Raw genomic sequence first — 16,294 nt, 5'->3', positions numbered from 1 at the left:
TGCCCTCCTCCAGGGGATCTTCCCCACTCAGTGATGACTGTCACTTAAATCCCAACAAATGGTTGGGGAAAACAATTGTATTAATAGTACCTCACCACAAATTAAAAACTCCTGTAGGCACCTCAGGTAGGGTTCCTTTCTTTGGAGAAGAATTAATTATAATGAAAGGAGAAGTCTGCTTGGAGCAGAAGTGGCTTTTGAATTTATGGATGTGTTTTCAAGGCTTTGGACTATAGAAACTTCTTAAGTAGAGGAGAGTTTTATTTGGGAAAAAAGACAATGTGGTGTATTTTGCCTCATTGTGAAACTGAAATCCACAGAATGATTTCTCAAAAGATCACACAATTAGTAGCACTTTTATTAAACTTGAACATCATATTGTTCATGTGATACACAAGAAATAATTCCCATTTTACAAATGTAGGAACTGAGAAACTGAAGTGTCTCACCCCAAGTCAAGCTATGACAACACATTTGCCAAAATATAATTTTTCTGTTTCCCCATTATGTTCTGTGCTCATTTTAGGCCACCAGGTCTGTGACTATGCCATGCATCTTGTTTTGTTCACCAAGTAACAGTCATCTCTGGCCAAAATGTTTGAGGGCTGGTATACTTGAGTTTAATTTTAGCTTCTTGATTCTAAATTCTTTAATTCCCAAGCCTTGTTTGAGTTGTCTGTCTCATGACTCACTCTATTCATACCACATCTGGTTTCTTCTCATCCTCTTTCCTTTTGCATGAAGAAGGTCCGAAGCTACCTCTGTTGGGATGAAAAACACCTAGGCCATGTGTCAGGGGTGGTAACGGACGGGAGAAGCCTTCTCCGGAAGGTCTCTGTGTAACCGCCCAGCCCTGGACCACCTTCGCATGTCCATCCTAAGTAAGACTGTTTCTACCTCTCTTCTCGGTGGATCCTACACAGGAGGCCACACAAGAGGGAGAGAGGCAGTAGGATAGACCTGGCCTGAAGTCCGGCTTGCCCATCACCGTGGGGCTGGCTTGGCCCGCTTCTTCATCCATAAGATGCTGGTGAAAGCGCCTGTCACGTAGTGACCGCAAGGGCTGGGACGGTGCGTACAAGCTGCTCCCGCATTCCCCAGGGCTCTGCACGCAGCAGCTCTTAGTTCAGGCCCCTCTGCCCTCGGGCTGCATCTGCAAGGCCTGTCCCTCGGTGGATGGGTCCGCAAGTGAGTCCTTGGCCACGTGGCAGCCGTGACGGGGGGAGGTCTGTGTCCCGGACGACGTGCAAGGCCAGTGGAGCAGTGTTATTCGGCTGCCGGGCTGGGCTCCCGAGCAGGTGCACCTCTGAACCTTCCTGATTCAGGAGGGGGCGGCTCTGGATCCCCTAGGAGGTACCCAGGCCCAGTGGCAGGGAGGCCCGGAGCCGAGCGCGGCGCCTGGAGCTCGGGATGTGCAGCCTGAAAGTCATGCGTCGTCCCCCGCCCCCTCCCCCGCCCCCAACACCACACCAAGGGTCAACGGGTGCTCGGACGCCGGGCGGCGCGCACCGCGGGGGCCGGGTGCCCTGTCTGGTACTTGACTTTCCGGGGCGGGGGTCGGCGGCCCTGAGCCCCCGCACCCCGAGCCTGGGCCGGCTCCGGGGGCGCCGCGGCCGCCCGGCGCCCAGGCCGCCCGAGCAGCTGGCGGTTGGGTGCGCAGTGGGCCCTCGGGGAGGCCCGCGCCCCGCGCCCTGCTCGCGCCCGCGCGGCTCAGGTGAGGCGGCCCCGCGCCGGCGCCCCGCGCCCACTTCCTGGTTCGCGGGCGGTGCAGGGAGCGCGGGGCGGCCGGGCCGGGGGCGGGGGCGGCGGCCGCGCTGTCACAGAGGCGCGGGGCGGGGCGCGGCCTCTCCGCCGGGCCGGGCCGCCGCGCTGCGCGCAGCCGTTCCCGCGGCGGCCGGCGGGCGGGCGCGCCCCGCGACATGTAGCCATGGACTGCAGGACCAAGTGAGTGCTCGCGGGGGCGGCGGGGGCGCGGGGTCCCCCTCCGCGGACCCCGGCCCCCCAACCCCGGCTCCCCCGGGCGGCCTAGGCCGCGGGCCTGCGGGCGGCGGGGGGCGCGCGGCCCGGGGCGGAGGCCTGGGCGCCGGCGCGGCGCTGCGGGTCCCGGGCGGCGGGCGGACGTGAGGCTGGTTCCCCCCCACGCGCCGGGCGGGCCGGCGGCTCGGGCGTGACTGCCCTCCCGGCGCGCTTCCAGGGTGTTTACCGGCGGCGCCGGGTCTCCCTCCTCCGGCCCCTTCTCAGGGCAGAAAGGTGCCCCGGGCGTGGAATACCGGCGCCGGCAGAAGGGGCTCGAGGAGGGAGTGTTTTCCGTGTGGTCGGCAGCACCCTTGGGTGCAGCTGGGGCTTTTCTTCAGGACCTTCAGCAGGCAAAAAGCCATCTGAACAGTGTGGTGGTTTTCTTTCAGTTACCTGAAGGGCAGGAGTTTTATATTTTCCTCCGGAAACTTACTTTGCAAAAAAATTCCTTCTTTCTTCCTTTGACACCCTCTTAAACCAAACCCCCCCCCCCCCCACCCGAGTTCACGAATATCGTGTATATATTTGTTTTAGCGTTAAAAGCCTTTAACATTTCCCAGTGTTACAGAGTATTTTATATTTACGCTTAAGAGAGGTTTTAGAGACTTAGGAAAATAATTTTCTTCGGTGTTTGGTATATTGGGGGAGGGTGCTAGGTATGGGACTTTAAAAAGTATATCTTTTGACATTAACTGGATTAGGAGGGAGGCTCACCTGAGTTCATATTATTTCCATTGAAGCAACTTAATAATGGGACGGCTGAGGAAGCAGTATATTTGCAGAGTAATTTATATGGCTTGTCAATTTCTGTTTCTAGATTCTTGTAATAGATTTTAAAAAATAGAGCACTTACTTAGAAGCCAACAGTAGCTGTTAGTTTCTTGAGGGAAATGCATTATTAAAAACAGCCAGTGCACAGACAGCCAAGGACTCCGGTGGCAGGAATAACTGAAATACATGAACACTTTGGTCACATGGACTTTGTGGTATCAGAGGTTGCTTGATCTTTTATCTTCTGGCAGAAAGATATTAAAACAGAACTGTGTTAAAAAGAACACGATGTTTCTAAAGATGTCTCAATAGATTTCCATTCACTTTTTGAAGTTAACAAAGTATACCTTGAATGTGTGAGCATTTAGTGAATGTTGGTAACTTCTGAATGAAGCAAAACCGTACTGTTCTTAGTGATCAACTCCAATATTGAAACAGGAGTCCAATTTTCCCAGATAGTTGACATTATCTTTTTGGGTTGGCCTCGGAGGCTATGTATAGTTTGGTACTTAAAATGTGCTTCCCTACTGTAATTCTGTCTCAGGACAATATATGCAAAGTTCCACTTTTAAGGACCATTATGTTTCATGGTGCTCTAGAACGTGGCACGTGGAACCAATCATTCAGTTGTGTCTATATTGCAAGTCCTTTGATAAAAGCCAGAGAACCTGCCGTTAAGCTCTGCTGGTGGGGAAAGGTAGAGCCTCTTAGGAACGTTCTGGCTTTTCAGTTTTGATTTGATAAGATAGAGGCAATGCTTTCTATTTATACAGCACTTAATACTTTTTAAAGTCCTTCCACATGTATTATGTGATTTGTAATCCTCACAGTTGTTCTGTGACCCTAACAAGGTACTTTCTAGGTGAGAAAGCAGACTCAGAAGTTAAATGTTTTTCCAAAGTCTCTGCACTGTTAAGCCTCAGTGCGCTTAAGTTGCTGAACTAGGAGAATGCTTTATTTCTTCTCCCTTGTGATCATGTAGTTTGTTGTTGTTTAGTCGCTAAGTTGCATCCCACTCATTTGTGACCCCATGGACTATAGCCCGCCAGCCTCCTCTGTCCATGGGATTCTCCAGGCAGGAATACTGGAGTAGGTTGCTACTTCCTTATCCAGGGGATCTTCCTGACCGAAGGATCGAACCTGGGTCTCACCTGCATTGGCAGATGGCTTCTTGACCACAGAGCCACCTGGGAAGCCTGGTCATATCATTACATGGAATCTATTGAGACAAGAACAAGATTAACTATTAGAGTTACGAGAATATAAACTTTGTCAGAGGAAAGAAATACTAACAAAGTTCTTTTTCTTTCAGGGAAAATCCAGAAAGAACCTTTGACTTGGTATTGAAGGTGAAATGTCATGCCTCCGAAAATGAAGGTATGTGTGTTTTGCTAGTTCAGAAGAAATGCTCAGGTTGTAGACAAGCGGAATGCGATGATATCAGGATAGGACTTGTATTAAATATACTTTCTGTGTCTGGTGTCTCAAGTTCCGGTCCGAAAATAGAGACTGACTTTTAGCTCTGAGGTGGTGGGAATCAGGAATGTTATCTGTGCAGCTTAAATTTCAGGAGTGTGTAAGCACCCTGTAACTCACAACTTTGTTAATGACGTTATTGTTAGTTACGGTGGAACGGCGCACCCTTTCATATTCTTTCATTCCTTCTTGAAAATTCAGCTCCTGTTTAAAATGCTGGTGAAAATTTTCTCACCGCTACAGGCGGGAGCCACGCCGGTTCCGCCTCAGGTTCCCCAGATGTGGAATGTGGACTGGGAAGCCCTCTCTGTGGGCGTTACTCCGGGAGCCAGGGGCTTTCAGAGGGCGGCAGACAGCCCTGTGGCATTACTGGGAAGAGATTTCAGCTGCCAGTGCTACATCTTCATTTCCCGAGATGATGAGGACACCTTAGGATCATGACTTTAGCCAGCTTTCCCCCTACTTTTGGGGCGGGGGGTGTGCGCCGCGCTGGGTGGTGGGGGCAGGGCTGGTGGGTAAGAGGAGGCGGTGTCTGTTCCCGCGTGTTTCCTCTGCGTTCTGTCCCCCTGCTGCATCTCTCGTGGGTATCTCCCGTGGGTGACGCCACCACCGCCTGTGTACTTAGACCTCAGATAGCACGGTGATTCAGTGTGGGACTTCTGTCCAGACTGGTTGTCCACTCTTGAGCCTGGCTGGGAAGTCTCTCCACACTCTCAGCTGCCCAAACTGGCCCGCAATTACATGCTCCTAAGCAGTTTGGAGTCGCGCACCTTAAAATAGAGGCGCCCAGCCCAGCCGCGGTGAGGTGGGCAGGGCTAATTTTAGGTAGGAAGGCAGGCCCATCCGGCCCCAGCAGCCCTGCCTGCCCCGCTCAGGCCTCTTTGAGCCGCAGCTGTGGCAGGTTTGTCCCCAGGCGAGGAGAGATCCTAGGTTGTACCTGAGCTTTCTCCGGTTGAAGAGATTGTGTTTCCTTGTCCTGCGTGTATTAGTCTGCTTACGTTCTCTCCAGGCCCAGATAAGTTCTCGTTGAAGATTCCAATGAATACATTACTTTTTTTTTTTCCAACTCCAATTTAAATTTATCCTGTAGTGTATTTACGATAGGAATAAATCTTCACAATATCTACCGTAACATCAGCTAAGGTGTGTGAAGTAATGCTGATCTGACGTGTTTGTAAAACAGGCTAAATTCCTTTGGGCAGCATGGGTTTCTCTGCCATTTTGAATGCATGCTGATTCCTGATGAAAGGGTGGGCCTGCCTCGTGGACACCAGCTCTGTGCCTGTGTTGGGGGGGGTCCCGAGTGGTCTACTCCTTACCTCCTCTCTCTGCCTTTAACCGTTTTTTTTTAAGAGCTAGCCTTTTAGTAGGCATCTTGTACTCCTGCCCTTCTTTTATTACCTTCTTGCTCTTTTGGTTTCGTTATTGTTTAAATCACTGCTCATTGGAAACACCTTTGTATTTTAATTGTTTATCTAGCACGATGAACTTGCAAATATTATAAGTGGTTAAAATAAATGTGTTTGGCTTCTCTGTAGGTGGCAGTTAATCTGTCCTACCCACGTATTCCATTAAAATGGCTCACTGGCAGCAAAGTCTAAAGATTTTTTTAAAAAGCTAAACTTAATTATGTAAAAAGCATTAGCAGCAGTTCTTTTTTGATTGTGACTTAAATACTGTGAATTTGACTAACATTTTAGGGTCTAACAGTTAATCGTTTCTGTACTGTAAAAGGTAATGCTACTATATAACTAAAGTTTTATGTCAGATTGAGAGTTTGATGTTTCTAAATGTTTTTAAACTAGTTTTCTGTTTTATTGATAATTATTGAAGGGGAAAATGTCCAGAAATTACTACAGAAAGTTATTGGGATATTTTTATTTAACTGTCAGTGAGAGCCCTTTATATAATAAGTCTCATATGTGCATCAGTTTATTTAAAATAGGACACTTTTTATTGCTAACATTTACATGAACGTGGATGACATTCTTATGTTCTAATGGACATGTGAAACAAGATGTGTAAATTATGATGTTTTAGGGTACAGCATAAAACCAGCTTAAATCATAAGGAAACCTAATATTTCATAAAAGGAAGCCTGGAAGTAGGTCATCAGAGACGTCTCTCTGCCTGTGCCCTGCTGCCCACAGCAGCGCAGTCGCTGGGAGCCTCAGATGCCCTGGGGTGCTGGCGTGGCTCTCAGATAAGTTTGAGCCCTGCTTCTTGTTTATAACTCTGGGGATGGCAGACACTGGCTTGTCACAATGCTAACGGGGGTAGTTTCTTTCCCCAAATCCCCCAGAAGGTTGGGTCCCAGTGGCCCAAGTCAGCTTGGGCCTGGCCAGTCCTAAAGTAGCCATCTGTGGGGGTAGGGGTGGAGAGTGCAGTGACAAGATCATCATGAGTGATACACTAAACAACCAGCAGGGAATAGGAGAATGGAAATCAATTAAAGTGCTCTTTGCCCTTCTTAAAACATTGGTTCATTTCCTGAATGAGTTGTTATTTCTCAGTATATTGGTGTATTTTTTGATGACTGTCTGTTTGATCCAGTAGGAAGTACGATGGTCATGGTAAACTTGGTTTATGCTCAGATTGATAATTAAGGTATTTGGCATATTTCTTGTTTACTTTTTAATAGAGAAGCTTTAACTTCCTTTATTTATCCTGAATGATTTAGATCATAAATCTCTTCAGAGGCAGACCCTCGCTAACTAGGATGTAGTTGGTGATTTGAAGTGGCATCATAGGGGACTTCCCTAGCAGTTCCGGTGGGTAAGACTCTGAGCTTGTAGTGCAGGGGACTTGGGTTTGATTCCTGGTTGGGGAGCTAAGATTCCCACATGTCTTGGGGCATGATCAAAATAAATAAATACATACTTTTGTTGTTGTTGTTCAGTTGCTAAGTCACGTCCCACTCTTTGCGACCCTATGAACTGTAGCCCACCAGGCTCTTCTGTCCATGGGATTCTCCAGGCAAGAATACTGGAGCGGGTTGCCATTTCCTTCTCCAGGGGATCTTCCCGACTCAGGGATCGAACCCTTGTCTCCTGCATTGGCAGGTGGATTCTTTGCTGCTGAGCCACCAGGGAAGCCTAAATAAATAAATAGCCTTAAAAAAAAAAAAAAGAAAAGAAATGGCATTGTTGAGATGTAGTTGATAATGTCTGGCCCTGGTGAGGGACAGTCTTCCTCTCACCTGTTTGGACTTGTTTCGAGGGCATTGCGTGGGGTTTTCGGAAAGCACCCGTCACATGTGACAGGGCGTTCAGCACCGCTGCGAGTGGGTCGACGTGTCCCTGCCTCTTGTGTCGGTGGGCTGGGTGCTGGGGGGTCTCCGTGTAGCTGCTTTCCAGGCAGGGCAGCTCGTCTGGTAGCTTCTGCCCCAGCCCCCGGAGAGCCAGGTGCTCTTCCCATTAGACCTCCAAGCCGGCCGCTGTCATCACGCCTCTTCCACCGTCTTTTTCTCGCTTCCAGCTGTCGGGTGCAGCCAGCAGGGACGGGCTGCCTGCCGTTCTCACTGCCGAACTTACTGGAGGTGTGCCGCCTCCGCTTTCCCCGGGAAGATTCAGGGAACTGAAAAGCGACTTTTGCTCGAGGAGGGCTGGAGACGCCTCCTCCTGGGCTTTTTCTTCAGACGGCGCCCCCACACCCCTGCTTTCTGTTCTGTGTCCTTGGCCCCGCGCCCGCACCGCCAGCAGCAGGAGCCGTAGCCCCTACTTGTGTGGTGCCTGAGTCACGGTCAGTCAGTCCTGCATACTTGACCAAAAACCCTGGGGGCAGAAATGAAGAAAACTTGCCCAGAGTAGCCTGGCTCCAGAGTCTGTATTTCAGTCTATTGGTTTTTAGTAGATTTGATAACACGTAGATATTTTAGGAATCCGCCTGCAATGCAGGAGACCTGGGTTCGATTCCTGGGTCGGGAAGATGCCCTGTACAAGGGCATGGCAACCCACTCCAGTGTTCTTGCTGGAGAATCCCATGGATGGAGGAGCCCGGCGGGCTGCCGTCCATGGGGTCGCAAAAGAGTTGGACACCACTGAGCGACTAACCCTTTCTCACTTTTCACTGCGTGTTTAAATCTAGAGCGCTGTTGGCGCTCATGTGTACTAGCTTTGCACAGGGAAGTCAGTTCAGTTTAGTTCAATCACTCAGTCATGTCCGACTCTTTACAACCCCGTGGACTGCAGCACGCCAGGCCTCCCTGTCCATCTCCAACTCCTGGAGCTTGCTCAAATTCATGTCTGTTGAATCGGTGATGCCATCCAATCATCTCATCCTCTGTTGTCTCCTTCTGTTCCCACCTTCAATCTTTCCCAGCATCAGAGTCTTTTCAGATGAGCCAGTTCTTTGCATCAGGTGGCCAAAGTATTGAAGTTTCAGCTTCAGCATCAGTCCTTCCAATGAATATTCAGGACTGATTTCCTTTAGGATCAACTTGTTGGATCTCCTTGCAGTCCAGTGGACTCTTAAGAGTCTCTCCAACACCACAGTTCAAGAGCATCAATTCTTTGGCACTCAGCTTTCTTTATGGTCCAAATCTCACATACATACATGACTACTGGGAAAACCCTAGCCTTGACCAGATGGACCTTTGTTGGCAAAGTAATGTCTCTGCTTTTTAATATGCTGTCTAGGTTGATCACAGCTTTTCTTGCAAGAAGCAAGTGTCTTTTAATTTCATGGCTGCAGTCACTATCTGCAGTGATTTTGGAGCCCCCCAAAATAAAGTCTGTTTCTGTTGTTTCCCCATCTATTTGCCATGAAGTGATGGGACCAGATGCCATCATCTTAGTTTTCTGAATGTTGAGTTTTAAGCAACTTTTCCACTCTCCTCTTTCACTTTCATCAAGAGGTTCTTTAGTACTGGAGTATAACCTGTATGTGGTACAGGTACTTTATTTTAAGCAGGAATACAGTGCCTTCTGGGAAATTAATGAATGAGGTATAATTCCACAACGCTTACTGAGCTTTTTCCTTGTGGTATTCACACTGCACCACTCTTAGGATTTCCATGTCCATATTTAGTGAATCTTTGAGCTAACATTTTTATTTATTGGTGGTTTGCCGTGCGTCTTTTAGTAGATCTTGTTTTCTTTATCCCATTCTCTTTAGCCAGAAAGAGTAACTTCTCTTAGGAGCAGATCCCACCTTGCCACCAACTTTCCGTTTGTATCGGCTTCTCCAGCCCAGTCAGCATCAGATGCTCCGTCCTCTGATCTCCAGCTCAGGTGAACAGTCTTGACTGTCTCCTTTTTCTTAAATTGCAACCTCAAGCCAAAGAACCCTGACTGTGTCCTCCATGCCCTGCAAAAACAAGGTATTGCTGAGCTCCCTGTTGCATTTGACAACTTTTCGCCTTGAGGGATACTGTTTACACAGATTCATCACATTTTGCTTCTGCCTGTATCACGTTATTCAGGTACTTCTAAGATGGTAATACAGAGACGTGTAGACATGTCTTAGCATCTGCTTGCCCTGCTCCGAGTGACCTCTTCGAGGACCAGCCCGTGACCCAGTGACTGTATTCTTAAGGAACAGTGTAGTGCAGCCGCTGGCATGTTTAGAGGGTATTTATAGATGCGTGACAGAAACTGGTCTCAGCCTGGTGTCTGACCATTGGTCAGATTCATGTTGATCCAGTGAATTCACAGAGGCTGCCCTTGTGGCCGTGATCCGCAGTGCGTGCTGGCTGGTGGGCAGTAACGAGGACATTATTAATTTTTAAATTTATTTAGTTATTTTTGGCTGCGCTGGGTCTTATTAATTTTTAAATTTATTTAGTTATTTTTGGCTGCGCTGGGTCTTCGTTGCTGCCCACTAGAGTGGGCTTTCTCTAGTTGTGACACGAGGGGGCTCCTCTCATTGCAGTGAGCAGGCTTCTTAACCGTGGTGGCCTCTCTTGTTGTGGAGCATGGGTCTCGGGTGTGCGGGCTTTAGTAGTTGTGGTTCCCAGGCTCCAGAGCACAGGCTCAGCGGTTGTGGTGCCCGGACTTAGCTGCTCTGCAGCATGTGGGATCTTCCTGGACCAGGGATCGAACCCCTGTCTCCTGCGTCGGCAGGCGAACTCCTCACCACTGAGCCACCAGGGAAGCCCTGCAGGGACATTACTGACCTGTAACCCTCTGCCTGGGGCAGGGCTGTTTGGGGTTCCTGTGTTCATGCCCCCCCCCCCCCCCCCCCATTCAGGCCCCGCATCCACTCTGCACCTGTCTCCCATCACAGGATTTACTGGGACATGCGCCCTGTACATGTGTTTGTGGAGGCCGCCTTGAAGCCCGTTGCTACCCCTCCACACAGGCTGAAAACCCCAGAAAACCATGGCATTTAGAGAGTAGAACTTTGGTGAGTCACACATAGCATAAGATGGTCCAGGAGACTTCACATGTTGCCCAGAGTTGGGGGGTGGGGGTGGATCTGTGAGTAAAACGCGGTTACTGTGCTTTTCTGCTCCAGCTTCGTGTTGGTTAAGGAGCTCCTCTCACCCCAGGCGCACTAGGATGAATTAGCGCAGATCTTCAGTGAAAGTTCTGACAGTGTACCCCACGTTGTAGCAGAAAGCAGAACTTCTTTGTCATAGCTGCTAACCAGGGGCAGAGTTTCCTGTGGTTCTTCAGGGGCGTATCTCCGAGACAGACCCTTGGTTCTACCTGCAATGTAGTTGAGAACAGCTGTTCTTCTCTGTTGGGCGCTGAAATTACCTCCTCCTCCCCGCAGCTGCCTGGAGGGTAGGAAGCAAGTCAACTTAGGAGCTCAGTGTTATAGATTCACTCTGATAGGGGTGCTGCAGAGCTTGTTTTCTGATTGCTTTTATTTATTCACATGTTGTTTAATTTTGTGGCTTTAATCAAAAGCATGATTACTCAGCGACTTCTTTTTATATCTTTTACTTCTGTAGCTTCATTTCCACAGGTTTCACCTGCTTGATAAAAGTTGTTCCATTCTTAAAGAGGAAAAGATTTTGATAGGAATACCTCTCAATACCCTTCCCAATTTTCATTCTTTCTCTTTAAAAGCCGTCTTAGTACCTTAATGGTGGTGCTTCAACAGTTGAACAGATGTTCACTGAACAGATACTTGGGGTCACACACTGTTTCAGGCTCTGGGGTCTCCGGGCACCCTGCAGCAGAGAACGTGGAATCAGGGAACGGAAGTGTCCGTAAAGGGCATCACTTTGGTGGCTTTTCTGACGCCGGGAGCCCCCTGGCCCTCTGGGCGGTGCCTTGTTGTCATGCCGCCCCGCACGGAGACCCTGGCCAGCAAGCCGGGCACAGCCCTCCCGCGTCCCACGGACCTGGCTCACCACTCCTCAAATCACAGTTGCTTTAAGTAGGTGGTGTTACTTAACATATTTATCTGATGAAAGTAATTCACAGTGAGGTGTGAACAACTGATAGACAGCCCTCAGGGGAGCATTTTAATTTTAAAGAAAGCCTGGAACACCTGAATTAATTAGAATGATGCAAACTTGCTGTGGTGCAAAGATCTCTGAACTGAGGATCAAGTATACCTCTGTCCGTTGGGTTTTCTCATTTTCCTGGTTTATATTGATACTGTTTGTAATTTGTGGTTAACAGCTTTAATATGTGTGTATTTAGAGTATTTGCACAGTGAATTTCATTAAGACTTTTTTTTTTTTTTGGTTTATAACTTCCCAGTTAATGAAATAAAGTGATAGCATGGTTACAGCACCTCATTTACCAATTTATTTTCTCTGATTAGGCCTCCAGTTAGATGTATTACAGAAATAGAAACAAAACTAAATTTAACAGTGTGTCCGTAGCTGTGGAAAGAGTCTACATATCCTCTTTATTTTCAGTACAGCCACGTGAAGTGGTGGGGACTGTTATTTTCATAAAGATGAGGACATGGAATCTCAGAAAGGTTAAGTAACACACAGCTCCCAGAGGTGGGACTGTGACTTGAGTCTGTTTCTCTGATTCTCAAACCGTTAGGCTGTGCTGCCCCTAAAGTAATCAACATTTTCTAACAGCTTTGACCTTTCTGGCAGCAGTTTTAGAGAGCTGCCCCGTTTAGAACATCCCCAATGCCAGGCTAGACCAGAGCTGTTGTGATACTGCATTAGCATCTTTTAACAGGGATCAGTCAAAAGAGGAAAATGGCAAGAAGAGTGCGAACGTCATAGGAGGTATTCCGTCTTCTTGCCTTCCTTGAGCACGTGTGTCTGAGCGCCAGCTCTGTGCCGAGCACAGGCGCAGAGCAGCGGAGAAGGTGGCCTTCTCACGGGGTGTCCGCTTCAAGGCGGGGACCGTGGTGGTGTCAGGGCTGCGGTCCGCTCTGCAGTGTCCACGCCCAGTGTGAGGGGGCCGCTCCCTCCGCTCTGCGTGGAGGGGCCCGAGGAGATGGACGGGGAGACAGCCGCACGGCTCGTCAGCTCTCAGCTGGGTTCCAGGCGGTCATCTCTTTGCAAAGATAGTTGTACTTCAGATTCAGAATCTTGTGACTAATTAAGAGTAAAGAATATATCGCTTTTGGTCTAAATGCTTGTGACTAAGGAAGCTGATTAAGAAGCAGTCTCTCGGCTACGGTGTCAGCTGTCTAGGCAGGGGCTTGTGGGGCTTAGCTTTATTTACTCAGAGCCGGAAACAGTGTCTGACCCCAAATATCTGTTCAGTGAGTATTTGTTCAGTTGTTGGAGCCCTATTATTAAGGTACTAAGGTGGCTTTTAAAGAAAAAGAATGAGAACTGTGAAAGGTGTTGAGAGGTATTGCTCTCACTATCTTACCTTCATTAGGGATGTAACAGCTTTATCAAGCAGGTGAAATTTGTGGAAGTGAAGCTACAGAAGTAAAAGATATAAATAGAAGTCGCTGAGTAATTATCCTCTCGATATTTGCCTCATGGCAGTTATGGTCTGCCTTGAACTTGGTCTTTGCTTCTCTCTGAATGCTGGATTTTAGGTTTTAAAGGACAAGCCTGTCTTCAGATCTCTTGCAGATTTTTGGAAGTTGTCGTCATACAGATGATGTTCAGTAGTGACTTGTTAAGTTATACTCTGTTATCACAGTGAAGTTAGTAAAAGGTTCTACTGTTTTTCCAACACCTATTTAATATTTCTTAAATCTTAAAAAAATTTGATGTGTAGAACTTTGAAAGGCTGTTTTGTTTTTTTTTTTTTTTACCGTCACAAGCAATATGTGCTTTATTTAAATTTTCTTTCTTTTTTTTTTGTAGAACTGTTGATAAACCACAAACTCTGTCTTAGTAGGCAGAACTGGTAAAGATCAGATAGAGCCTTTTCCTCTTTCAGTTCCTTCTTATTTATCATTTGAATCTGAAAATAAAGCATAGAGCTATCAGTTTAGTACATCTGATGGTCTTCTGCAAGTGTGTTAAGCGTCCAGAAATTAGTCATTTCAGAAATAATTTTGTCTTGGTTGGGTAGCAGAGCTGCACCAGCATAAAGATATGTTTAGTGTTCATCATCATTAATGAAAATTAAGCAGTCCTTTAAAATGTTGTCCCTTGAGTAGTTGTAAAATTTAGATTTTTTTGTTAATTAAAAATCATTTGAAATCGCATGAATTTGTACAGAAAACATTGGCTAGAATGAAACACAGTGAGTTCAGAAGTGTGTTAATGTCCTCAAGGGCTGAACGTTAAAAATACATGGATGTGGTTCAGGAAGAATTATGAAGTTTTGTATTTTTTGAGATTCCAGTGTATTTTGGATATGATGTTTGGAAGAGGAAGTCATGTGATATTTGGGGAATCTTTTTCAACATCTTGGTCATTGTTAGTCTTTTATATAAATTAAAGTGGTATTTTCTATTTAATAACTATAAACAATGAATTTATTTTTAGAAAAATTTTCTTCTCTTTTCATTGTGTTCTTATTACTACAGAGGACATGAGAGCTAAGTTTTGGTGTTGTTTTGCTCTGGAGTGTGTGATTTTGATGACAAGTATCTGCAGAAAATTTTGTTGAAAATAAGGGACAGCACAGTTTCATCAAGGATATATGTTGGTTGTGTTTACTGTGTACAGGTTTTGACATGTCACAGAGGACATTTTAAGCTAAAAACCACATACAAAAATACTAGTTTCCAAGTTGTCAGTGGTTACTATTGTGTTTTTTCATAACAACGTTTACTCCAAAAGGTGGAAGTGTTAAACTGGAATACAAGTTGAAAGCCAGCATTTTAATTTGTAAATATTTACTTCATTTGATAGTTTGATAGCTTGATAGTTGAAGATGTAAATGAATAATCTGTGGTACAATACTTTGTACGTGGCATTGTTCTACATTTGGTCATTGAGGCTGATGTAGCTATCCAGAATTCTTTATAAAGCCATTATAAAATCCACTTCCTTAGAGTTTATTCAGTTTGGTGATTCATAGAATCTCTTGGTAAGTTTTTGATTTATTTCCCTCAGGTATGATTGAAATTGGCAATGATCATTTTGTGTTTGATAAGCATGGGAAGAAGATGCCCTTCATGTTAAATTTTCTGCCTTAAACCTTGTATCATAACGCCACTACTTTCTTACTTGAGGTTTCTTCAAATGGTGGCCGGAGTATTGGCAGTGAGGTCACTGAACACCAGAAATGCCTTCTGAGTCATCACAGTAAGACCAAGTTACATTTACCATGGTTTACAGCTTGCATCTTCATGGTGTTGTAATTCTTTGCAAATGTGTGATTTGTATTGCACTTACCATGTTTGACAGAGTTAACCTGTATAATTTGTTGTTGTTCAGTCACTGTCATGTCTGACTTTTTGCAACCCCATGGACCGCAGCACACCAGGCCCTTCTGTCTTCCACTCTCTCCCAGCGTTTGCTCAAATTCACATCCATTCAGTTGGTGATGCCATCCAACCATCTCATCCTCTGTCGCTGCCTTCTTCTCCTGCCCTCAATCTTTGCCAGCATCCGGGTCTTTTCCGGGGAGTCAGCTCTTAAATACATATGATTTGTATTTACTTTAAAATGTAATTTTAAATACAACTAGAATTTGCCTTTTTTTTAGGTATGGCTGAATTTAATTTGGTCCAAACACAAGAATTATTCATTATTGTTGTTAAGGGACTCAGCGATTCTTATTCTGAGTTGTGGCCCTTAATTTAAAAGCTGGGGCTGGGGAGAGTGGAGGGCGGGTACTGTTGCTTGGTCTCTGCGTTGGAGGAGGTGATGAGTAAGGTGGAGCTCCGTGGTCTTGGAGAGCGGTCTTCCGCCCACACAGATGGCGGCGGCCCAGAGGGCAGGGGTGTTGAAACTTCTGCAGCCAGAGGAAGGGCCAGAGGCCCTGTCTCTGCTTCGGGGTCTTTAGTAACTGGGACCAGTGAGGCCTGCGGGTTGTCTACCGCCTCATGCCATCTGCTCGGAGGTGTTAAATCCTGGAATTCATATTTATCTCCTTTCACTTTTGCTTTTTGGTGTGCTAGGTGTTTGGTATTCTTTCATTTATGAGAGATTTCATACTTTTATATTCTTTGGACTGTGTTAATTCTTCAGTTTGTAATTTTACTTTTAATCGTACTTTGCTTCTTTATAATTTTGTATTTGGTTTTTTTAAAGTTTTTTTTTCCTTTTATTGTTTAAAAGAATCATTTCATGAAATACTTGCTTTTGTTTGAAAACAGTTTTGATCTTTGTTCAGACGCAGGGTGCCCTTGGGGCATTTGTTTCTTTTTCTAGTGAAGAGATGAGGAAAGCTATTAGAGGAGTGAATATTGTTATTGTATTTCTTTAACCTGATTACTTCTTTCTTTCTTTGATTGAAAAACAAAAATAGCATAATATAGCATATTGTGTTCTTTCTCCTCCCAGTTTTGTTGGGATATAATGGAGTTTGAGTACAAGTTTGAGGTGTGCAGCTTAGTGATATGACTACATACGTCATGAAGTGACCACCCCAGGTTTAGTGAACATCTGTCATCTCCTATACATACAAATTAAAGAAATAAAAACATGTTTTTCCCTTGTGATGAAAACTCTTAGCATTTACTCTCAACAGCTTTTAACATACAGTAGTGTAAGTGGTCTTTATCATGTCATACATTGCAT

The 16,294-nt window shown here is 46.3% G+C and overlaps 1 protein-coding gene across 9 annotated transcripts in view; it reads left to right on the top strand.

The window, feature by feature from the left end:
- The first annotated feature begins 1,869 nt into the window (after nt 1-1,869).
- Nucleotides 1,870-16,294, top strand: part of DENND1B (DENN domain containing 1B) — a 267,912-nt gene continuing 253,487 nt past the window's right edge. For 3 of the 9 annotated variants that reach the window (XM_061161076.1, XM_061161073.1, XM_061161079.1), the window contains exons 1-2: nt 1,870-1,944; nt 4,100-4,164. In XM_061161076.1, coding sequence (XP_061017059.1) covers nt 1,928-1,944; nt 4,100-4,164 — 82 coding nt within the window. In that variant the 5' untranslated portion in view covers nt 1,870-1,927. Of the gene's footprint in view, nt 1,945-4,099; nt 4,165-9,382; nt 9,495-14,781; nt 14,855-16,294 lie in introns of those variants that run through there. The other 6 variants (XM_061161074.1, XM_061161072.1, XM_061161080.1 and 3 more) reach the window with 4 other exon arrangements.

Source organism: Dama dama, chromosome 14, assembly GCF_033118175.1.
Source record: "Dama dama isolate Ldn47 chromosome 14, ASM3311817v1, whole genome shotgun sequence".
In the NCBI taxonomy this organism is placed as follows: Eukaryota; Metazoa; Chordata; class Mammalia; order Artiodactyla; family Cervidae; genus Dama; species Dama dama.
The sequence above is the reverse complement of the archived record's forward strand: the minus strand, read 5'-3'. Positions and strand labels throughout refer to the sequence as shown.